Below are 26,184 nucleotides of genomic sequence, written 5' to 3' on the forward strand. Positions count from 1 at the left end.
GGAGCCTCAGAATCCTTGCCTCTAAGGAGCCACCCGGTTTAACACTTTCCAGGATGAATCTGTTTGTTTTCCTAGCAGTCCATGGTATTCTCAATACTCTTCTCCAGCACCACAGCTCAAAGGCATCAATTCTCCTTCAATCCTCCCACCCAATAGATGTATTTAATCACCATGACTGGAAGCAGATTTGACTTTTATTTACTTAATCAAATAGTGGGAACTGAACTTATAAAGTTAAAACGTCATTGCTTTTAATGTCTTTAACTTTCCTAAAAGGAGTGACCATGGTGTGCTCAGGGATTTTCATGCTGTAGAAATCCGTGTATAAACAATACCTACCAAGGCAAATATGTTAGCTTGTGTATGACAGGTTAAAGGTTTTGAAATGAGATGGGTGGGAAAAAGCTTCATGCACCAGTGTGTGCATTAACCTTGGCATACATGTGTGAAGAGTGTATCTATAGTTAGAATTTGCCTTTCTGGAAAATTGGAAGTTAACTTTGAGTATGAATTCCTTAAAGGAAGGTGAATTCTGCAACTGGGCTGTTATAAAAGGGCCCATCAAATTTTCATATTGCAATGATGATTCTGAACCTAGCAGCCAGCATAGTTCTGCAGAATACGGAAACATTTGTAGACACTGAAAGCTGTAATGCCAGCCAATAAAAAAAATACCTTGAGTTACATGTTGGACTTAATGATATGATACAGAAATTGTCCCATTTTTTGGGCTATAATGACAGGGAGAATATAGATACACATACAAACATACATGTATGTGTACATATTTACATATAAAATACATATGCATGTGTGTATATATATGTAGTTGTTATGTGCTCTTGAGTCAGAACCAACTCATAGTGAGGTTTCAGAGGCTGTAAATTACGTGGGAGGAGATTGCTCATCTATCTCTCCCATGGATAAACTGGTAGATTCAAACACATTCTTTTGGGTTGGCAGTGCAACTTCTAAACCACTAGACTACCAGCGCTACCCGAAATATTTAGACACACACATAGAAGAGGTTCATCCTAGAGAGGGTGAAACCAGGCTGCTCCTTGGAGGCAAGGATTCTGAAGCTTCATCTGACATACTTTGGGCATGTTGCAAGGACGGACCTGTCCTTGGAGAGGGACACCATGCTTGGGAGGGTGGAGGGACAACGCAGAAGAGGAAGACCCTCGATGAGATGAACTGATTCAGTGACTGGGATAATGGGAGTAGGTATGTCAGAGACAATAAGGTTGGCACAGGATAGAGCAGGGTTTAGGGCTTTTGTACATGGGGTCGCTATGAGTCACGAGCAACTTGACTGCACATAACAACAACATACATACATACATACATACATGTAGCTGGGGTTTCCCCATCCCAATTTGTTATGTTAGTGAAAGCACTAATAGAAGAGCGTCATTTTTTCTTTAGCTTTGTAGGCTCAGTTCTAATACTTCCAGTACTACACTGTGTCAGTTTGCCAGAATGCTCTTAAGTGGAGCCTGAGACATAACATGGTCTTTCAGGTCCTTTCAGGTTTCCAGGGCCAACACATTCCTTCCAGCCCATTCTAACTCCCCCCACTTTATGGCCCAAGGATGCATTATTTCCTCAAAACTGTCTGTTGTCTGTTTTCTCAGCTTTAAGAAATAAAACCCAGCCTCCACATCAGCTGGCTTGACATTTAATAATGACCAGTTTTAATTGTGCAGAGCACTGCAATTTGTGAACAAGTACCATGGCCATTGATGTGCTGCAAAGCCCGGTGGTTATTCACTACTCCACGATAGTATCAGTTCATCATTTATAGAAATGTGTGAAACTGACACAGAGCAATAATTCTCTAAGGGCACTTAATATTTCATCTCACTAAATACTGGAAGGCCTATAACTGGGGAACTAAGATTGATACAGAAATTGGCCAGTTGTAAGAACTTAAAATACATGACTTTTCTTGAAAAATTGAGGCTGAATTTGATCATTTTATCACATTTTAATTTGTTTTGCAAGTACTGACTATGGGTTAGCAAGCACTTGTGGGATTCATACTTTGTTTTAAAAAATGGACAATAGAATTTATTTCATAAAACCTAAATTAGTTTAACATATATTTTTAAGTTCTTTATCTTTACTTGCTGGATGTTATAATTCCATATCTACATGGTATTTAATGGAAATAATTATGCTTAATAAAAACCCTGTTGTTGTTGTTGTTGTTGCTGTTGTTATGTGCCGTCAAGTCACCTGCAACTTATAGCTACCCTATGTACAACAGCCTTAAACCCTGCTTTATCCCTTGCCAATCTTATTGTCACCAACATGCCCATCCCCATTACCCCAGTGACTGAATCAATCCATCTCATCAGGGGTCTTCCTCTCCTGCGCTGTCCCTCTACCTTCCCAAGCATGACATCCCTCTCCAAGGACTGATTCCACCTTGCAACATGTCCAAAGTATGTCAAATGGAGCTTCAGAATCCTTGCCTCCAAGGAACAGCCTGGCTTCACCCTCTCCAGGATGAACTTGTTTGTTCTCCTAGTCATTCATTGTATATTTAATATTCTTCTCCAGCACCACAGCTCAAAGGCATCAACTCTCCTTCTTTCATCCCTAGTCATTGTCCAGCTCTCTGCTCTTCGGTACTTTGGAGAAGTCTCTGACAGATTTTCTCATTGCAATTCGCCTTTTAATTTCCTGGCTGCTGGTACCAAGAGTGTTGACTGTAGAGCCAAACAGACTGGAGCTGTCAACAATCTCAATCTCTTCATCATCCAAAAAACTGTACTAGATAAAAATGTTTGTAACTTTAATATTCGTATTTCTTACCTGTTAGTGGGATTAATGCTTTTTAAAGGAAAAACCACTAGTATAGAAATAAGATTCCCGGTCATTTATTGAAGTATTGTGTAATTCTCAAAGAATTCCATACCCTGCTGAAAGAGTGGAGGGCTTGATGCACTTACTGACAAAGTATGGATGACACCTCAGCATCAAGAAAACAGAAGTCTTCACAACTGAATCTATAAGCAATATCATGATAAACAGAAAAATTTGAAGGTTTCAAGGATTTTATTATACTTTGATCCGTAATCAATGTCCATGGACGTAGCAGTCAACTGTGTATTGCATTGAAAAACCCTACTGCAAAAGACCAGTATCACTTTAAAAATTAAAGTCTGCCTCAACCAAACCATTGTCGTTTCTCTTAGCGTCATATGCATTGCATGCAAAACTGAAAAATTAATAAGGAAGACCGAGGAGGAATTAAGGTCTTTTAATTATGGAAATAGTAAAGAATATTGAGTATGCCATGGACTATTAAAAGAACAAATGTGTCTGTCTTGGGAGAAGTACAAGATGGATGCTCTTTAAAAGAGAGAATGGTGAGATTTTTTCACTTACCTTGAACATGTTCTCAGGAAGCATCAATACCTAGAAGCATTAATCATGCTTGATGAAGTAGAGGATCAGTGAAAAAGGAGAACCCTCCGCAAGGAGGAATGATACAGTGGCTATAGTAATGGGCTCCAGCATAATAATAGTGAGATGGACAGTATTGCTTTCATTTATAACTAGAGTTAACATGAGTTGGAACTGACTTGATGACACCTAACAACAACACAGTTGCCAAAGTTTCACTCAATATATAGAAAAATATTTCTCTCTCTCTCTCTCTCTCTCTCACACACACACACACACACATACACACGTACAATATAGTTATGTACCATCGAGTTGGAAGTGACTCATAGCTGACCTTCCAGCAGGTATTCAGAGGCAGTAAATCACATGGCAGGAGATTTCCCATCTCCATCTCATACTGAAGAAACAAAATTGTATAAATAGATTTGTGTAAACAGGAAGCCCAATGTTTTGTTTCATTGTAGTGGTTATAAATACCAGTAGTGTTGGTGTTAATTTCAACTCATGATAACTTGGTGGGTGTCAGAGTAGAAGAGTGTTTCATAGCGTTTTCTCTCATTGTTGTTGACTCAGAATTCACATGTAGCTAATCTTCCAGTGGGGTTTCAGAGGCTGTAAATCATACGTGAGGAGATTGTCTATTATTTACTTATGGAGCACTGGTGGATTAGAGTCATCTGCTTTTGGATTGGCATTGCAACTCCTTTCTCACTTGTTAAGTGCCGTCGAGTCAAGCATGACTCATAGTGTCCCTATGAACAAATACCTGAATCCTGTTCTATAACTGTTGGTGTTTCTGTAAGTTCATAGAGTTTTCAGAAGCATGTTTTTTAGGAAGTGGATGCCACACCTGCTTCCAAGCCTGCCTTAATCTAGGAGTTTCACCAAACACTGTCCACCATGGGTGACCATTATGGTATTTGACACAATAGTGGCATAGTGTTCAGTATCACAACAACCCCAAGTTACTTCAATAGAGCAAACTGACAGACCAGTGCTATACCACTTAGAAGAATGTTCATTCTAAACACAAATAAAAACCAGGCTTTTGAATACCCAGGCCCATGCCCTAGGCCCTGATTGGCCCTTAAACAAGAGGCTTCCAGCCAACAGCTCGTTGTTGTGGTCTTACCCACTAGGCCACTAATATTAGAACATCACCAGGTTTTATCCTGAGGTGTCTCTGGGTAGACCTGAACCTCTGAACTTTCCTTTAGGAGACAAACTCGTTATGTATTTGTGGGATCCACGGATTCTGTGGCTATCAGTAGTCAGCTAAAAAAGTTTTGTTGTGCCTTTAATTCTCCATATTTTACTTTTATTTAGAATGAGAGTAATAGGGAATGGCTAATTAGCAAAGTAAATCATACAGGATCCAGACTTTAGATTACTTCTTATACACACTCTAATACTGAACAAAAACCAAGCACAAGAGAAAAAGACCCTGGATGAGATTGATTGACTCAGTCATTGGGGTAAAGTGGGGAGGTGTGTCAGAGATGTTAAGATCGTCTCAGGATGGAGCAGGCTTCAGAGCTGTTGCACATAACAACAAACAATGTTGTTTATTAGGAAGAGATGTTGTTTATTATTAATTGTTTATTGAGATGAGACGTGACAGAATGTCTAGGGCTGAAACTTGAAAAGTTCTCTGGCTCTCCCTGCCCTATCTTACCACTTTTCACTGATTACTGCTCAGCTATTCAGTGATTTGAAGCTTTGGTTCTTAGCAATCAGTGAATGATTCTGAATGGATATGATTACGACAGTTCCAAAATGTGACACTGTTTACATAGGGAACTCTGGTATAGTCTAGAGGAAGTTGTGCTGCAATCCGAAGGCAGCCCCTCTAACAGTTCAAATCCACCAGTAGATCCACAGGAGAAAGATGGACAATCTCCTGTATGATTTATAACCTCTGAAAACCCACTGGAGTGTCAACTATGAGTCCATTCTGGTTCAACGGAAATGAGCAGACAAGGGACAGAAATAACTTCAATGCCCCAGCACAATGATGGTTATGGATCAAAAGGAAGGTGGTCCTGCTCACCCTTCCTTTTGACTTTATATCTAGAGAGACTTTCTCATTGGCCACAAACATAGTACTAAAAATAGATATAGGGCATTCAGAAGAAAATCCAGAACAGGTTGTACTCATCTGCTTCTTAGAATCATTTCCTGTGCTGTGAAAGTTTTCTTTCCTAATTAAGTTTTAGTACCTTTTAATTACTTTTATTCTCCTGGTGGCTTCTATTATTGGGTTTTATTGGTTTTCCATATGAAGTACAATATTACTATTTTAAGGAAATTCCAGATCTTGTGAAAATAGGATTTTTTTTTTGCAGTTCTCTCTTGCTGCTTACAACTGGATTAACTTTACTTTGCACTCTTACTATTAATTTATCAAATTGAGATCATTATGTAATTATTGTTTGAAAGCCCTTTACCTAAAGAAAAGCTCAGTCTTTGGAATGGCATATACACTCTTCCCTATGTGTCTGTGGGGGTTGGTCCCAGGACCTCCTCCCCTGTAACAAAATCTATAGATGCTCTAGTCCTTTATATGAAATAGCATAGTAATATTTGCATAAAAACTATGCATATCCTCCTATATACTTTAAATTCTCTCTAGGTTACTTATAATGCCTAATGCAATGTAAATGCTATGTAAGCAGTACTTTACACTTCCTTTTACACCTTGAAGAAGGTTAGCAATGGCACATTTGACCATTTGATTGCCTTTTTTTTTGTCTCTTTTCCATCTCAAGCAGGTTGAATCCTGGGATGCACATGAATGTGGAAGGCTGACTAAATAAAGTAGTTTCATGGCCTGCAGATGGCAGCCAGTGGTTCAAAATCAGCCCATATTATGTATGTATATACATATTTGGAAAGTCTTATTGGAACACCCAAACCAAAACCAAACTCACTACCATCACCTTTTTGAGACTACAAATCTTTATGGGACTTGACTGTCGATTCTCCAGCTTTTCTTCCATGGAGTTGTTGATGGTGTGAAAGGAGTGAACGCAACATGAGAGTGGCCAAGTCTGACTTCTGCCTGCTTCATAAAGAGGAACTGTCCCCGTCCATAATACCCATAGCAGCAAATAGACAGCTGTTCCATCAGACATGCCATCCCCCTCCTATTTCCACCAGTAATATAGGTTTGATATTTATTGTTGATTCATAGACTTTACTCACAGTTGTGGTACCAAGAGTGGGGTTTAGTAGGGAAATAGGCTTGGGAATAGGGGAGGCAAAGAGTATCTCACAATGCAAGTATAGGTTTAGTCCAGAAGTCCCAAGCTAGATTAACAGTAAAACACAATTCCTTTATTATCATGATTTCAGTTCAGCAACACAAACCCAAATCATCCAGCAAAGTTTGCATAAAAACAGTTATATGCCAGCCTCTCTTTTAATCATCTGGCAAGAACAACAAGGCCTTTAACTGTGGCAAGCACAAATTCAGGAAGCCTCAGATTACACCTTGCCACAGTCTTTCCACAGCAGTGCCAAAGTCTCTCCACAATTTCTGCACTGCCATTGTCACTGGGGTCTTACTCTAAGCAGTGTCTTGCTCTGTCTCACTCTCACTATGTTTCACTCTACAGTGTGGGAAGCACTCTCTCTCTTAGTCAGCTATTGATGATTTGCAAGACCATGTGTCCATAGTTAAGGTAGTTGGAGACCAGCAGGGGCTATCCTGGGTAGAAAAACTAACTTTTAAACTAACACTATAGGTAGATTCGAACCACTGACTTGTTTAGCAGCCCAACACTCAATGCACTGTGTATAGAAACACAACCACACTAAATCATTTCCCTATTGTCTGTAGCTATTTTAGTGTTAAGGCATCAGAGTTTAGAAATTGCAGCAAATGTCTTGGCTTGTAAAGCTGGAAATAAGTGCTGTCAGGCCTTCTACAGGAAGAGATTGTTTATTTTTGTATCCTAGTCATTTTTAAATTGTAACTTAAGTGAAGGTTTACAAAGCAAACTGATTTTTCATACAACAGTTCATATGCGTTTTGTCTTGTTTATTTGCAGTACCCACAATGCAATATCACTTTTCCCACTTCTACTCTGTGATTCTCATGTCGATCACTCTTTCTAGTCTATGTCTTCATACTTTCAGGGATTTATCCTTGGACAAATGTTGGGTTTTTTGAAATTTTATCTTGGTTTGCATACGAAATTAATAAACATTATGTTTTACACTTTCCTTAATTCACATTGTGTTTCATTCCCACACATTGTGTTTTATATATAAAAAAATGCTCTTTTGACCCTACACGTTGGCTTGTGTAAGGAATGAGTACTTCATCATTCACCTTTTACAAAACACAAATAAGCACATATATTGCAGCTATTTTTGAGGATGTTCAAGATACAGAAAAGGATAAAAATCCTTAAAATGATTTCCTGTTCATTTTAGATTGAAATAAAATGAGTCAAGTGTATGGCATTCTGTCCACAAAATGTCATGTGAAAAAGTTACCAGGGAAAAAAAAGCAGCAATATTATACTTTTGCTTTAAGATATTTTTAAAGTAAGTGAACGTCTTGACTTAAACAAAACCAATACTTCAAATCTTTTTATTTATATAAAATACTTCTGGGAAAGTTACTAAACATGATAGTCATTTCATAAAAGTAACAGTTCAACTAAAAAACATTCAATACAGGTTGTCTTAAACACTCCAGGAATTTGATTGATTGATTGATACAAGGATTGATTTTATTCCTCTCTTTGTTCCCCAAACACTTTGATGTAATAGAAATTTGATTTATTCTTCAGAAATTTCAATTTACACACACGTTTTCAGAAGGATTTCTATTATGTTGAAGTGCAACATAATGGTCCTATATATAAGCTTTTTCAAAGAAATTTAGAGACTTCCAAATGTAAGAATTATTCTTTTGGCTTTTTAATTCAAAGCTACATGCTGTTATAGAATATAAAAGCCATAGTAGGGCTATCCTTTTAACTTCTGGTTGAAAGCCAGATACACTTTTGTTTGAAGTTACATGGCTTTGTTACAAATAAATGGCATAAAAAGTGCTTTCTCTATTTTGTTGCGATTCATCTTTGTATTTTCAGAAGCATGAATTTGTTCTATTTTCCTCCTTGTTTGTTTGCTTCCCAGGTCTAGTGTAGTGCCAATTTTACATCTAGAATTTTTCAGGGGGCAAGGATATAGAAGAGGATAGAAACCAGGTATACAAGAATAAATTAAAAGAAGAAATACGAGGGCATTCAAGAATTCTTGCACTCATTCCTTATCCTATGGTTGCTAAGACATGCATGTTTCTTCAGAGTGTATCATTTCAATATCATTGATTTATTTTTAATAGGATACATTACAATATATTTTCATTTCTTGCATGTACATTAAACTAAAGGCCAGAAGAAGTTGCCTGGCACTTCTAAACCATCACCTCTAAAGAATACTGCTCTCCCCAATATGTGATGCTTCCTAACTTGCATAATGTTTCCATAGATTCACTTTGTTTTTCCCATATATGGAATATATTCTATTCCTTTAAATAGGAAATATATAAATATAAAATAGGAGTGGTGATATTAAGTAAAAAAAAAATTCTGCCATAATGTACACTATTTGTATAAAAGTACAGTAGCATGTGGTCAATAGGAACTTACAGAGTTTGAATAAAGAAGGTGATTGAGTAGCCATTTAGAGTCCCCCCTCCCCCATCTCCCTGGCAATACTGAACTTCAGACACTGTGATCAAAGTGTTGTTTATTTAAAAAATAAAGCATGAAAGAAAAGATGCTGTCAAGCTGTTTCCAACTCATGGTGGCCAGAATGTCGCAGTGCAAGACCTACATTCCCTTTGGGATTACAGGGCTGTCCATTTTCAGGAGCAGATCAATAGTCCTTTTCCCCCCCAGGGACCTTTTGGGTCATTCTAACTGCCAGCCTTTTTGGGTTAGTCAAAATAAACTCAAACTCGCTACCATAGAGTCAATTTTTACTCACAGTGACACTCCCTCTTGGTTTCTGAGGCTGTGACTTTTAACAAGAGAAGATGTGTCATCTTTCTCCAGTGGATTCGAAGACCAGAGACAGTTGACCTTTTGAGGCTCAACACTACTGACTACCCCACAAGAGCTGATCTTGTGGTAAGGAGTTGTGCCACGAACCCCAAAGCACACAGTTCAAATCCACTTGCATCTCTGTGGAAGAAAGATGGGCAGCCTCCTCCTGTGTGATTTCTTGCCTCTGAAACCCCCCTGGAGGGTCAACTATGAGTTGGTTCCGACTTGACAGTACAGAACAACAAATCTATGCTTCACCACTTGCATCACTCTAGGGTGATAAGAGCCACAGTAAAAGCAGAATGAAATCAAAGAGGGAAACAAAGGACAAGTAAAGAGTTGCATTGCCAACCCAAAGGCACATGGTTCAAATCTACAAGTTGCTTCATGAGAGTAGGATGGGTAGTCTCCTCCCATGCAATTTATTGCCTCTGGAAACCCATTAGAAGGTCAGCTATGAGTTGGTTCAGACTCAATGGTACTTTGCAACAACACTTTGCTGGGGGAACAGCTTTGGTAAGAGTGTCTTTTTGTTGTTGCTGAGTACCATGAAGTCTAAACATAGCTAACGCTCTAGCAAGTTTCAAAGACAATAAATCACATGGAAGGAGATTGCCCATTTTTCTCCCACGGAGCAGCTGGTGGATTCAAACTATGTACTGTTGAGTTGGCAGCTCTATTTGTTACCACTTGTTTTTGGTTTTGGGCTTTTTTTTTTCCTTTTCTTAAGTGGAAGCCTTTCCAAAAAGGGCAGCAATGAAAAAGAATACACTACTTCTGCTGCATGCAACAGCATGGATAAATATGACAGACATAACTAGACAAAATAAATACCGCAGACTTAAAAGCCAGAAAGAAAAGAGTACATACTGGATGGTGTAATGTTCAAGCACAGGCAAAACTAATCTGTGATGAGAGCATGCATGGGAGATGGTTATTGACTGAGAAAGAGCACGAGGGAACTTTCTGGGTGCTATAAATTTTCTATCTTAACTATCTTAAATCTGGGTGATAGCACAGTGGTTGCAGACTTTGGCTGCTGATCAAAAGGTTGGCTGTTCAAATCCAACAGTGACTCTGAAGGAGAAAGATGAGACTGTCAGCTTCTAGAAAGATTTCAGTATCAGAAACCCCATGGGCAGTTCTTTGTCCTCTAGGAGTCAAGATCAACCCAGAGGCAGTGGGTTTGGTTTTTTGGTTTTGAATCTAAATGATGGTTGCAAAAGGTGGCCTGGTGTCATAGGGTTTGTTGACTGCTCACTGAAAAGTCAGCAGTTCAAGTCTACCAGACACTCCATGGTTGAAAGATGACAGTCTTCTCCCATAAAAAGTTTACAGCCATTGGACGACCAGTGGATGATTGCTGTGAGTTGGAACGAACTTGACAGTAGTGTATTTGGGTTTTTGTTTGGTTACATGGATGTATAATTATATATACATATTCAGCAACTTCTCAACTTTTTATACTTAAGATTTGTGAACTTTATATATGCTGCAGCTCAATAAAAAATTAAATAACGATGAAAATAGGTCACAAAGTGGGCACTAGATATAGCATGAAGGCTTAATAGAGTCCTTGGGAGAAAACCTGGTATATTCTTAGTTTTTTAAAAAAATACCCCCCAACCAACTTAATGTTACTCTTAGCATAGGAGCCTTGGTCTGGACAAGATCAGTTCTAGTAATTGCTGATACAAAACATTTTCACTGTTTTGCCTAGCATGCGATACAATCAAGCCCTGTTGGTTCTTGGATGACTTACTCGCTCAAAAGCAATGATTTTCTTTTCTCTTTCCAGATTGGCAGATTGCTACTCTCGCTTTACTCTTGGGTGGTGCTGCCATCATTCTTATTGCATTCCTGGTGGGTTTGATTTCTATCTGCGTGGGCTCTCGGAGACGCTTCTACAGACCTGTTGCTGTCATGCTTTTTGCAGCAGGTAAATAGATTCATTACTTTCAAACCAATATTAAAGTTTCATGAACCTTTCTACAGCCTCCCTTCACATGCCGAAGCAGTGTGTGGTTGCTGCGTTACATACAAATTGAGAGCTATTTCTTGTACTTTATGGTGAATTGGTTAAAGGTTGATCATATTATCAGTTTTCAGCATGTTAAGCATTTTATCCAGTGCAGCGGCAACTTCTAAACTTCTAAATAAAACATGAATATATAATACTTCCTGACAGTGCTGTTGCCTTAGTAATTGAAGCAGATGTATTTTCCCCGTCTTTCTTCTTATCCGGTTCCACCCCCCCCCGTTTATCACCCCCTTGGTTGCATTAAGGCAATGCGATTTTTTTCTGACACAAAATAATAAAACATCTGAACACCCTTAAAGGTATAAATCTGTTTGAAAATAAACATGATTGTGCTGAAAAACCATGACATACAACTTGAACCACCAGACTAGTCAATGGAATGCGGTTCATGAATATTCATTAGATTGACAATCATCATTCCATGAAGTACAGTCTGGATTAAAATATCAACACAGTAAAATGGCAGTTTTACTAAAAAGTCAGAGAGCTATTTAGAAAGCAGCTTACAGACTAAAAAGCCTCGGCACATTATTTGATGTACGTTTTAATTTTCACTTATAAGAATATCTTTCAATATATTGTTCTTTTGACTCAAACTAAAATATTCTTGTGGTGCCTTCAATTTACCCTGTCAGTTATATCAGATTTGAAGCCTGCAAAATAAGCTATTGCAACTGTCAGTATTGAAGACACTGACAGAACCATCTAAACTGTTAGATGGATTTTTTTAAAAAGCTGTTTAAAGATAGGAATAGATGAAATATCTCTGAATTTGAACTATACGTATCAAATCAGAAGTGGTCTGATTGCCAGTGCTGCTGCTGTTTATATAATCTCTCCAGAATGCAGATGCCATGAAAACAAAGGTCCAAAGGGCTAAAGCAATCCAGAAATACAGTTAATTCAAATCCAGGCAGTGACTAGCTCACAATTAATAGTTGCCAGGCAGAGGATTTTGACTCATGATAAGTCTATGTGATTCAGAATAGGAGCACACTTTTTGGGAGTTTTATAGCAGTGATCTTTTGAGAGTAGGTTGCCAAGCCTTTATTCCAAGATATCTCTGGGTGGATTCAAACTGTCAGTCTTTTTGGTTAGTACAGCTTAATTGGTTGTATCACCCAGGAATTCCTCTTGGAAGATTACATAGCAGTTACTAATATCCTTAAGGTCTGAGAAATGACTAACTAATTTTTATGGCCTATAATCAGTAGTGGTTTATTAACTAGTAATGCCATCACTATGGGACAGAGTCCCTCTCTCCATTGTTCAGTTACCTAAGTAGCAAGACAATCCTCAAAGAGATGGATTGACACAGTGACTGAAGCAATGGGTTCAAGTATATCAGAGATAATAAGGATGACACAGAATAGGTCGGAGTTCAGGTCTGTTGTTCATAGGGTCACTATGAATCATGCTCACTTCAGAGGCCCCTAACAACAGCAGCAACCATAACATATATCAGGTCTTGTACAACTGCTCATAGTATCCCCGCAGGTACTTTCTAATAGAATAGAAGACACTATTCCAAAAATAGTTTAAGCCCTAGGCAGTGACATTCTTTTCTTGATCTCATGCATAATAAAATTTTCAAATACGACTTAATAGAACACAAAAATTCCCCTAAAGAGTTCATCACTATTCTCTAGTTTACTTCTTGCCTATGGCTTCACAGCTCTTTTACTAACTTTAAAAATGAAATAACAAGCACATTAATTGTAATATATTTTTGTCTTTCAGCTAGAATTTATTTACTAACATGGTGTTATTGTTATTATGGGCAAAGGAATCAGAATTGACTCATAGCTGACCTTCCAGTGGGTTTTCAGGAGCAGTAAATCACATGGGCTATTGTCTTTCTCTCATGGAGTAGCTGGTGGATTTGAACCATGAACTTTTGGGATAGGATCCCAGCTCCTTACCACTAAACTACTAGAGCACCCTACTAACATAGATATTAGATAATAAATTCTAATTAAATTTATTAGTAAGTTGTTCTCATGTGATATTTCATTCTTTAAAACTGGAATGATATCTTTAATAGTAATTGTGTCAATTATGTTGACGTTTCTCATATTAAGGAGGTATAGAAATATACTACTTATATTCTACTATGAATATAATATTATATTATGAATTCTATTGTGAATATCCAATATTATTGTATATAAATAGTTACTAGAACATTTAGCCTTTAATGTACTACCTAATATCACGTGCAGTATCTATACAGAAATTCATTATGTATATTATAAGCATGCTTTGAATAATAAGTGGACTTTTCTAGTTTTCTTAGGAAAAAAGAAAAAAACTATTTTTTCCAAGGTTAATTTTATATGTATATACTGAAAAAGAAAATATATTGCCAGTGAATACAGTTAAAGGAAATGAGTTTGGCCGAAATAAAGCTTTTTATTTCACTACTACAAATGTTAGTAAATTTGAAAATAATGAAAGGAACCTCTGGAGAAAAGTCCATATAGCGTTGCTCTGTTTGTTGAGACTTCAAATGAATACTATAATGCTACATTTTAAAACATGTGTTGAGCTTAATTTTACTCATTTGTTTTTAAAATTCAGATTTTGGAAGCTTTTCTTGAAATAACTGTTAGTTTAGTGTTTACTTTGCATATAAGCAAGTCTGTTTAGTGATTATTTGCAGCATGTCCAGAAGTAGATTCTTCTATTTATAACAACCATTTGCAGCCGATTGCTAGAAAAGATAGTGAGTGCACATACTATGTATTATTAATTTGGCCAGTAGATGGTCAAAATATTAAAATCCACCTACTTGAAATGAAGTTATGCTTGTTTGTTTTGCTTCTTAGTAAATATGTTTGTTCAAATGGCTGGCCTGTTGCAATTGTCATTTATTTCAGTGAGTACTTGTAAATTGTTAAGAATGGTCTACAATTCTCCTCTCTTAAAATAATTTTTCCTCCAATATTATTTAGCCTGTGACAACAAGGAATGTTTTCACATAGAAAATGATAGCTACTTCAACAAGGAAATAATCTTGCTTTCCTTCTGATATGTAGTACATAAAATCAAAACAGACACTTAAAAAAATATTTCTACCCAGGGCTACAGACTCACACAGCTAATTAATTCAGCACCGTGTGCTGTATTTGGCACTCTTACAAATTCAATAAATAGTTGTGGAATGAATGATGGAAAGATGACTAAGGCATGTGGCTCATAATCTGGTTGGAGAAAAACATGCATGTAAACAATTAGCATTCAATATTTCTTAAACCATGTCTGTTTTGGGGATTTATAAGCAAGTTTAATGTCACCACAAAGCTATGGTGAAACAGCCTTTAAAAGTAACAGTCATGGGGGGTGGAAAACCCTAAAGAAACAAAAAAAATGTGACAGTCATGAAAACAGTGTTATTATTTGGATGCTAAGTAATATAAAGGGGTGGTCCCCCTACTCCAAAAATCTCATTATTAACTCCCATAAAATCTGCTGGGTTTTTTTTTTTTTGTTAAACTTTCTGAGTATCTGCTTGTTACCTGTTTGAAGAACTGAGAGATCGCTGTGGCATATCTAAAATTGTTCTGTGTCCCAGAAACTTTTTCAGCTACAGCCCTGGCCTCGACCTCAGAATCAGCTGTTATTGATAATAGTAATACTGATAATCCAGTACCTACATCATGTCACATTGCTCCACACTTGAAATGCCAGTAACATGTTTCAATTGAGTTGACCCTGAGTCCTGGTGACCTCATAAGTGTCAAAGCAGAACTGTCTTCCATAGGATTTTCAGCAGCTTTTTTTGGAAGTAGATTGTCAGGCCTTTTCTATAAGACATCTCTGGGCATATAAAAACGATCATACTTTTACTCAAGAGCATTATCTCTTTGTACCACCCAGGTACTAACTCCACTTGATGTATCTTTTTTGATATAACATCTTAAAGTTAGGTAATACTTTTCTTCATTTTATGGACAAAGAAATTGTTTCCAAAAGGCTAAGCAATGTGCCAAAGTTTACATAACAACTAAGTTGCAGAGTCAGAGTTTCAGGGTGCCTGACTTGAACGTTGGGAATATAAATTCACTATTCGTTCTTACCTAAGAGTGTCTGGGTGGCACAAATAGAGGGGCCTCGGAAGAAAGACCATCTGCTTCTGAAAGGTCACATCCTTGAAAATTCTATGGAACATCATTCTCTTCTGCACACTTGGAATTGATGCAAAGGCAGCTAAAAACAACAGATAGTATATGTAAAAAAACTGACCCAGAATCAGCTTTGATTTTCAATGTAATACCCTATTGTGCACTGCATTCAGAGTCAATCCTGTTATTCTAGTTATTCCATTTCTTAGAGAAACACCTGAAAGAAAGCTGCAACTTGAGATTCCATAAAGACCATAAAGTGATGAGTGCAGAATTGCTAGACCATAGCAAAAAGTGAAAGCTGTAGACATTCTGAATACCATTGGCCACAACATATTTCTTACTGTTTCCGTTGCAGTAATGGGTAAAATGTGATTCTGATAACCGGCATCCGGTTCATTTTCACTAACTCTGCTCAACTCATTGCTATCAAGTTGGAACTGACTTATAGCTGACCCTCCAGTGAATTTTCAGAGGCTGTAAATCACACAGGAGGAGATTGCCTTGCTTTTGCACCTCTGAGTAGCTAGTGGATTCATACAACCTGCTTTTGGGTTGGCAGTGCAACCAGAGCTTCCTCATCCTCACTAAGGACATGGTGAAATTATCATTAGCAGACCTTCCTCTTTCTTGATCTCTCCTTCCTCCCCCCCCCCATTGTCTGAATTTATACAGTCCTCAAGTTGTTTTTATACCTCACAGAAATCAAACTCACTGCCATGGAATTGATTTCAACTTCCATCAAGTTTCTGAAGCAGTAAATCTTAATGGGAAGAGACTGCATCACCTTTCTTCTGTGGAGTGGCTGGAAGATGCAAACCTCTGACCTTTTAATTAATAGCCAGTATTAGCAATACACAATACACCTTAAAATGTTGTTTCCATTGTCCCCCACCCCTACGCCTTAAAGCCTTTGTAGAACATTTTCAGACTTTCATAATCCAACTATTAAATCAATTGTAGCATCAGGATTGGAAGAAGACTAAACTGAGGTATGTGCTATAGAAGATCAAGGACTTCAGTCTTCAATGTAGATTGAAGTTCAGCATCAAGAAAACAGTGATTCTTACCACTGAGCCAATTGACAACACCATGAAAGATGGAAAAGAGACTGAGATTGTTAATAATTTCAGCTTGCTTGCATCAGCAGTGAGGAAATCAAAAGTTTAATTGTATTGGGAAAATCTGGCAGTAACACTGGTCTAGAGACTGACGTGTGCCTGATCCAGGCCATGGTCTTTGCAATTACTTGCTATGCATCAGAGAGCTGGACAATAACTAAGGATGATAAAAAAAAAAGAATCGATGCTTTTGAGGAGTAATGCTGGAGAAGAGTATTGAACATACCATGGACTGCCAAGAGAACAAACATGTCTGTCTCGGAGAGGGTGAAACCAAGCTACTCCTTGGAGGCAAGGATTGGGAAGTTCCATCTAACATACTATGAGCATGTTGCCAACAGGAGCCAGTCCTTGGAGAAGGACATGATGCTTGGAAGGGCACAGAGGCTGTGCAGGAGAGGAAGGCCCTAGAAAAGATAGATTAACAAAGTAATTGGGGTTATGTGGGTGGATGTGTTGGAGACAGTGAGATTGGCTCAAAAGAGGGCAATGTTCAGAGTTATTGTACATAAGGTCCCTATGAGTTGCAGGCAACTTGAAGGGACATAACAACAACCACAAACAATTTAATAATTGTACTCTTGTTATTAGTTACCACTGAGTTGATTCTGACTGATGATGAGCTTTATGGATTAGGACTGTTCCAGTGGCTTGTTACAATCTTAACTGAAAGAACTCTAGTGATGAATTGGATAAAGGCATTGGGAAACAGACTGAAAGGTCAATAGGTTGAATCTATCAGTTGCTCTCTGGGAGAAAGATAATAGCAATGCCTTTCCTTAAGATTTATAGCCTCAGTTCTACTCTGTCCTACAGTATCACTATGAATCAGAATGGACTCAGTGGGCATGGACTTTTGGCATTCTTAACTGAAGCAAATTGTCATGCCCTCCCCTACCCACTGCATAGTACTTCTGTAATGATTTCCCTCCTCACTGTCCTGTACTTCACAGTGGGATGGCTAGCAGTATTTTGAGTTGAGAACTCAAGAGGCAGTGTCAAAAGAAGTGTCCAGCTTCAGTGCTAAACTAAAATGTAGTTCAAAGATCCTTAAATTCTATGTTACTTCCCATACATAAATACCAAACTACTCCTTAGTTAGAAGAATTTACAGTATCGGGCCCAGCAATAAATTTCATCCCTACTCTTAATTTTAGACATTCTTCTAGGATTTTTTTCTGCTTTCAGTCAGGATCCATCTGAAATCAGCAATGGCCTGGTGCCTAAACCCAACTTGAACTGGAAATTCTTTCAATGTACTGTTCTGTTTTGGGAACATCTTCAGAAATATTAGCTTGCATGTGATAATAATAATATTCTTTGATAATTTCCACATTCTGTTGAATCTCTCTTCTTGGTAATAAGAACAAATAGAGATCTTTTCCAGTCAGTTGACCAGACCGCTCTCCTCAAAATTTTCTGGCATAGTCTGGTGAGCATGTCCAGGGGCTGCATCTGTTCATTAAAACATGTCAACTGGTATCCCATTGATTCCTAGGGCCTTATTTTTTTCCAATTCCTCCAGTGCAGCTTCAACTGCTTCCTACATTACCATTGGCTCTTGATCATATGGTACCTCCTGAAATATTTCAGTGTCAATCAATTCTTTTTGGTACAGTGACTGTATTCCCCCCCCCCAATCTTCTCTGGATGCTTCCTGAAGCCTTCAAAATGTTGCCCATCGCATCTCTCAGTACTGAAACTTTAAGCTTGAATTTAAGGTATCATAACTTGAGTTTGAAAGCAGAGAATACCAGAAGAATGTCTGTTTGTGGTTATTGACTATGCAAAGACATTTAACTTTATAGAATATAACAAATTATAGCTAACATTGAGAAGAATGGGAATTGCAGAACACTTAATTGTGCTTATGCAAAACCTATACCTAGACCAAGAAGCTGTTGCCTGAAAAGAGGAAGGGAACATTGCATGTTTAAAATTAAGAAAAGTTTACGTCAAGGTTGTATCCTTTCTCTCTATTTATTCAATGTGGATATTGAGCAAATAATTTGAGAATCTAGACTCTGAAGAAGAATATAGTATCAGCATCAGGAGAAGACTCATTAACAACCTGTATTATGCAAATAGCACAACCTTACTTGCTGAAAGTGAGGAAGACTTGAAGTGCTTGCTGCAGATCAAAGATTACAACCTTCAATATGGATTATGTGTCAGCATCAACAAAAAAAGGCATTCTCACTACTGAACCAATAGGTAATATGATAGCTGGAGAAAAGATTGAGATTGCCAATGATGTCTTATCATTTGGCCGCTGTCAACACCTTTCCTACTAGCAGTTAGGACATGAGGAGACATATTGCATTGGGAAAGTCTGCAGTCAGGGACCTCTCTAAATTACTGAAGAACAGTGATGTCCGTGTGAAGACCAAGGTGTACCTGATTCAGACCATGATGTTTTCAGTCATTTGCTATGCATCTGAGAGCTGGACAATGAATAAGGATAACAGAAGAAGAATTGATGCCTTTGAGTTGTGGAGTTGGAAAAGAGTACTGAATATCTCATGGACTACCAAAAGAACAAACATGTCTTAGAGAAGGTGCATCCAGAATTTTCCTTGGAGGCAAAGATGATAAAACTTCATCTCACATAATTTGGGCACAAAGCTAGGACAGGCTATTTCTTGGAGTGAGCATCATGCTTGGAAAGGTAGATTGTTGGTAAATGAGAGGAAGACTCTCTCAATGAGATGGATTGACACAGTGACTGCGACACTAGGCTCAAGTATGTCAGAAGTGAAGAGAATGGCACAGGGTAGGACAGGATTGAGATCTATTGTTCTTAAGATCACCATGAGTCATACTCGATGGCAATTAGCAACAACAATGCTTTTTAGTAAGAAGCACAACATTTAAGCCCATAGCTAATAAATGAATGCTAGCCAGTTCAAACCCACCTGATGGCTCTGTGGAAGAAAAACCCAATGATCTTCTCCTGTAAAGATGACAGCCAGAAAAGTCTGGAGACAGTTTAACTGTCGTGTGGGGTATATGAGTCAGAACTGACTTGACAACAACTAACAATAATAACCAGAGCATTGCTTTTGGGAGTCCCTCTCCCTCTCCTTTTCTCCCTCTCCCTCTCCAGCGCTCTCTCGCTCTCTCTCTCTCACACACACACATACAGCCATTAAGTTGGAAATGATTTATAATCAATCAGCCCTCCATTGAGTTTCCAAGGCTATAAATCTCATGAGATGAAATTGCCCATCTTTTTCCCTTAGAGCCTTTACTGGATTCAAACCACCAGAGAAGTGTATAATTACACTAAAGCAGCACAGCTCCCTATGGACTAGACCACCAGAGCTCCCTTTAGTAGTTCTAGATTTAATAAAAGAATAAATTGATAGCTCATATTAACCCTTTATGAGCAAATGTTTTTGTCCTCTAAATTATTTCCTTTATGTAAATTCTCTATTTGGAGGCATGACTAGTAAGTCTTACCAATTCTGTCTTGAAATGATCTTCTAAGTCTATGCTTTTTGCATACCACCATTACTAGTTGTAGCTTCTTTGGTGACTTAGTTGTAAGGAATTGCACTGCCAACCCAAAGGCATGCACAATTCAAATCCAGTAGCTGTTCTGCAGGACAAAGATGGGCAGTCTCTTCCAGAGCAGTTTATAGCTTCTGAATACCTACTTTGAGAATCTGCTATGAGTCGGTTCTAATTCAATTGTACATAACAATATAGTTATTAATTGAAGCGTTATATAAGTGTTCATCATTCATAATACACTGACTTCCCAAATTTGGTCTTTCCCTGCTTTAATTTTCTATGGTAACATCTTAAAATGTATACATGCATCTTACTTAAAATGTATACATGTAAACATAGACAGTTTATGCACAACTGTTGGTATAAAGAATGATGGTTTGAACTCACCCAGTGGTACTGTGGAATCTACCTCTGTGAGTAGTGCAGCTAAGGAAAGGTGTAGTTCTACTGGGTAATACATAAGGTTCTCTCTTCTGTCCCAGATAGCTCCCTCTGTAAAGAAAGAGAGAAACTTCCCCATTGATAATCTCAATGTGGAAAAGTACTAAATGATTGAATGTAGGAGAGAAAAAAAAATCACCTTAGAAGCCCCATATTCTAAAAATGACATGTTTTTGTGGTGTACTATCGAGTCAGAACTGACCCCATAGCTAATCCACCAGAGGGTTAGATGAAAAAATTCGCCTTAGAAACTCAATATTCTAAAAAATGACATAGGAATTAATAACTCTTAAGTTTTAGCCATGCATCTGTTTATACAGTTTCACTGTATATAGTTTTGTGGCCTCTTCCAAAAAGTAGTTGCGATAAAATGAACCCCAAATTTGCTTAAACTCTTAAAGGCAGTGCTACCTAGGTTGTCTCTGCAGCAGAACTGGAAAATACCACAGCCAATGCCTATGGTGTTTCATTGATTGGCAATTTTTTATATGTGTAAAATGATGTGCGTGCCTAATATTTTGTTATTTTCTAAAGATTGCTGATAATGCTTTAGGTAGGGCATTCAGCTGCTCACCAAAAAGTCAGTGGTTTGTTTTTACCAGCCTCTCTATTTAAGAAGGATGTGACAGTTTGCTTCCATTAAGATTTACAACCTTGGAAACCCTATGAAGCCATTCTAATCTGTTCCATAGGATCCCTGTGAATCTGAATCAACATGAAAGCAGTGGGTGAGAGAGTAAGCAGTTTGTTAAATGCCAAAAAGAAATATTTACAAGTGCCAGGGTGATTCCCCCCTGCCCCCGCCATTTTGCTATAACATGTATTTTTCTATGTGATTCAAAAGAAAGAAAGAACGAAAAAATAGTAACATAATCTGTAGGCATAAAAGCATTTTTGGGGTAATTTTCCTCTGACCATAGGTAGCACAATGAGGGTTTATTTCACAATGAACTTGTGCTGTTCAGTTGAGTATGCCAGTGGAGTCTAATGGAGTTGCAGTTCCCTTTTCCACTTAGTGGGCAATTATGTCATTAGATTATACCACAGAAGCCATACACACCTAGTTGCTAAATAAAGCATATTGTCAAAAATATTAAAAGCAGTCAGGGCAAACACCTCATTTCTGTGACTGGCCAGTTCACAAAAGAAGCAGGGTAATGCTTTTGGAATGTAATTCACATCTGTTATTTGTTGCTCAGAATCCTTTGGCAGCCCCTTGCACTTAGAAATAAAGACCTGCCTCCTTAATATCATTCCTAATGCCTTTTGTGAATGCCTCCCTGCCTGTTTCTCTCATGCTGTTCCTTCCCATGCCCTTTTGTACTGCAGGCATACCTTTACCTGCCCCCTGATCTTTCCTTATGCCCCACAGGGTCTCCTGCAGCAGGAGGTTTCTGCCCTTCCCTGAAATACTTGCTTCCCTCACTACCATCATGATTATGTCCACAGAGAGGCCTTCTCCTCTCATAGACCCAAAACAGCAGACTCCATTCCTGTATCTTGTTTTCCTGCTTTAGGATATTCTCTTGTCTCTTAGCAGTGCCTGGCATTATGTTCTGTATCCGTTAATTAATGGACTGCTTACCCACAAAGGTAGCAGTCATGTCTCTTTGATCACTTTTGAAACATTCAAATACTTATTGAATAAATAAATACATTTGCCAAATTTAAATCAATTCCCTATTTCAATCCTTTCTTGGCAGGCCTGATGATTAGAGACCAGAGTTTAGAAAAACTAAGGGGAAATGCCCCCCCTTTTTTATTTTAAACTTTAATAATGGTTTCCCCCCTTTCTACCTGTAGTTCGCAGTTGATAGTAATTGACTTCTTGTGAGTATTAAGATAGTTAAAACATGAAAACACCCTTTCCCTCATAAGGGCACAGAGCCAGCAGATTTCTTTCTTTTTTTTTTTAAATGTGTAGACATTTTAGCACTTGCTGGCTGGAAATAGATGAAGTGTGGGTTTTATAATATGCCATCAGCTGAGTCCTAACAACAACTTAAATTTTTTTTCTGAGACTTTTATAACTACAAACAAGACATGATTTATATTGTGGGTGTAGAGAGTGCCTCCTTTTATATGGACCTATTTATCTATCTAGGCTTAGGGGTAACACAGAAGTATAAGAGGTCAGAGCTGCCCTGGAGCATTGTGGAGGTACATGACAGAGGTGTTTAGAATTCTTATATCTACTTTCAAACAGACTATTTGACCCCTAGCCACAGCCTTAGAGAAAGTAATGATTTTGGCACATCACACCCTCATGAATGTGCTGTAGTTCATCAATTTTATGTTGGATAGATTTGTGTTGACTGTGTAGGAACATGAATTGTATTTGAAATAATCCTCTTTTGTAGGGTCTGAGAATTGATTTTGAAACACCAAATTTCAGTTTCATTAATGACACTGTTATTCCGATTACTCCGTTTGAAAAAATCTCGTAAACGCTTACAATTTTTCTATATCGAAATGTGTTCCTGTCTTTGAAAAACTTTATTGTTCATGTCTTTGCCGTTCTTGTACTTCAGGAATTTGCAGTATCTTATGGGTGATCTAAACAATAACCATTTTAACTGTATATTTATATGTTAAAAGATGACAAACTTATTTTAACGGGCAGATAGCAAAAGGCTCTGGCTTGTGTTCTGTCTAGTTTCTGTCTTAACTGTTCAGCTCTGCCTTTGTAGCACAGACAATACCTAAAAGAATGAGCCTGGCTTTGTTCCAAAAGAACTTTTTTCCACAAGCAAGCAGCAGACCATATTTGGAAATTTGCCAAGCCTTGTTATAAATAACTGAGGTACAGTTGTACCTCAGATTTTTTTGGGGGGGAGAAAATTGTTTACTGCTTAAAGGTTAAGGCTATCCTATTGTAAAGAATGAAGCAGATAAATCCCATAAATTCTAGTTACATCCATTTATATAAAGTATATTTAGTGGTTGATCCTTGGAAGCAGGAGTGGCATCCACTTCCAAAATAACATGTCTCTGGAAACTCGATGAACTTAGAGAAATGACAACAGTTATAGAACAGGGTCTTTTGTTCATAGGGTCGCTATGAGTCATGCTCAACTGGACAGCAATCAACAACAACAGCAGTGGTTGATCCAGTGGCAAATTACGAATTTGGAATGGAGGATGTCTGTTGTGTAGGACTTCCATATAAAAAAAGCTACAGGATAAACACCACTTTAATTTTAGGTATTAAAAAAATATGGTGCCCTTCCTGATAAAATGGTTTGTTTTTATTAGCTATGACTCATCATATTTCCCCTTTAGCCCTGACTCTGACGGCTAAGAGCTATGTTTTGTGTTCTATTAAGGAGTATTTGCTTGGAATAAATGGTTAAACACTCAACAAGTAACTGGAAAGTTAGCAGTTTGAATCTCCTCAGAGGTGCCTTGGAAAACAGGCCTGGTGATTATTTTCTGAAGGTCGTGGTGTGAAAGCTCAATGGAGTAGGTCTACTCTAACATAGGGGATTGTCACGAGCGAGAGTCTGCTTGACAGTAATTAGCAATAGTCACTTCATATTAATCACGACCTTATGTGCCAGAGAAGAACTGGGCTGTGGAGTTCCCTAAGTTGTAATCTTTATTTATAGGAGCAGATCTCCAGGTCTTTTCTTCTGCAGAGCAGCTGGTGGGGTCAAATTACTGAATTGTGTCACCAGAGCTCCTTAACAACAGCATTATAGCCATTAATTATTAGCCTAAAATAACGAGTGCCATTCTCTACCATGCCTTTGACGACTTAATTATCTTTTGAAAAAGCACAGAAATGTAATGTGTGGCTACAAGTTGTATGTAACAGGAAGGTGAAAATAGAGTGTGGCTTTCAGATATAAAAGTTCTTTGAGCTCTTTTTTTTAGTATAAGATGGATGAACTGGATGGGTGGAAAAGAAATTAACTTAGCTTGGGATCAAAGTAATTAAAAAAAGGCATCAAGGTAGAATTTGCTTGAATATTGAACTAAGATGATACTGAGAAGCAACAACAGCAAATGTCTTGAATCACAGGTTGATCAGTTCTGTCAGTAGAAAGAAATTTACATTTCCCAATTCCTCTAATGCATAACCAAATGAAAGTTTCAATTGAATCTAAGGGTCAGTGGTTTTGTGTACTTTAAAAACAGTTTAAAATAATCTAGTACTATTTATCAAAATAGTGATTATATCTTTGTAAAATCGAAGGCAAATACATTCATTGCTGTTTATCATTTCATGATGCATACACCTTGAGATCAGTGTGTTCAGGGTAAGAGTAACAGTGCAAAAACCAAGGATGACACATCATTATTTCATATGTTCATATAAATTATTATATTGTACTATTCACCACATACTAGTTTTTAATAAGTGAACTGTTACTATATTTGAAAGCATGTTTAACAAAGAGAAACTGTTAATGTTATAAAGTACAGGCAGTTCCCAGAATCATAATCTTAAATTTTTATCTAAGTCAAATTTGTATTTAGATCAGAACAGCTAAGTATAGCTTTTATCTAATATCAGTTAAATGTTTGCTTAGTACATAATATACAGTGTACCTTTCTATGTATAAAAAAATATTAAGAGACACTTCCAGAGTCATCAAAACATCTTTAATAATGCAGTAGTAATAATGTTTTGATGGATATAGCAAAATAAAATTTTGTTGTTATGATGAAGTATTTTACGTGTCCCTCAAATTTTTTATATCATAGATTTTAGGGGCTGCTTAGGTCATAATTACAAGCTGTTTGTGTATCAGATGTTGGTAATATGGGGACTACCCAGATATGTTCTAGAATAATCAAGACTTCCAAATTTGAGGGGTTTGTGTATATTTAATTAAAAAGGAATTTCACACACACAAAAAAAATAAAAAGGAATTTCAGTAGCTATATATATTTAATACATTGTATGTATATTTATATGTTGATATAATGTAATTTCCTGTAAATAACATTTTTCTAATTTTGATTTTTCTTTCAGTTGTTTTACAGGTTTGCAGCCTGGTCCTTTACCCCATCAAGTTCATTGAAACTGTGAGCTTGAAAATTTACCATGAGTTCAATTGGGGTTATGGCCTGGCCTGGGGTTCAACTATATTTTCGTTTGGGGGTGCCATCCTTTATTGCCTGAACCCTAAAAACTACGAAGACTACTACTAGAACCAATAGTCTCAAATTAAAAACAACCACCACCAACAACCATCCAACAAAAGGATTACATCTGCATCTTTTCTAACTCAGTATTTTCTAAAACAATTGTCGAGCATCAAGCAGTTTGCTCAGTTGATTTAATATCGTTTGCCTTTTGGCTGTCAACATCATAACCAGCTTTTTACATCCATTTTAGGGACCTGCACAAATTAAGAGAGCTGATTAGACATAGGCAAATGCTGCGAGTTTCCAATATGTTCGTGTCATTTTCCTTGACAAGTTAAAGGGTCTATATGACAGTAACC

At 37.5% G+C, this 26,184-nt stretch overlaps 1 protein-coding gene across 1 annotated transcript in view; it reads left to right on the forward strand.

Annotated features, from left to right (window-relative positions):
• LOC102850226 (transmembrane protein 47-like) overlaps positions 1 to 25,888 on the forward strand; it is a 39,486-nt gene extending 13,598 nt beyond the window's left edge. Inside the window, exons 2-3 of the mRNA XM_006881770.1 lie at positions 11,284 to 11,424; positions 25,710 to 25,888. Of these exons, the coding sequence (XP_006881832.1) occupies positions 11,284 to 11,424; positions 25,710 to 25,888 (320 nt within the window). The remainder of the gene's footprint in view (positions 1 to 11,283; positions 11,425 to 25,709) is intronic.
• The last annotated feature ends 296 nt before the right edge of the window (positions 25,889 to 26,184 follow it).

This window comes from Elephantulus edwardii, unplaced genomic scaffold, assembly GCF_000299155.1.
Source record: "Elephantulus edwardii isolate Elephantulus edwardi_28Jun2011 unplaced genomic scaffold, EleEdw1.0 scaffold00016, whole genome shotgun sequence".
Taxonomy (NCBI): Eukaryota; Metazoa; Chordata; class Mammalia; order Macroscelidea; family Macroscelididae; genus Elephantulus; species Elephantulus edwardii.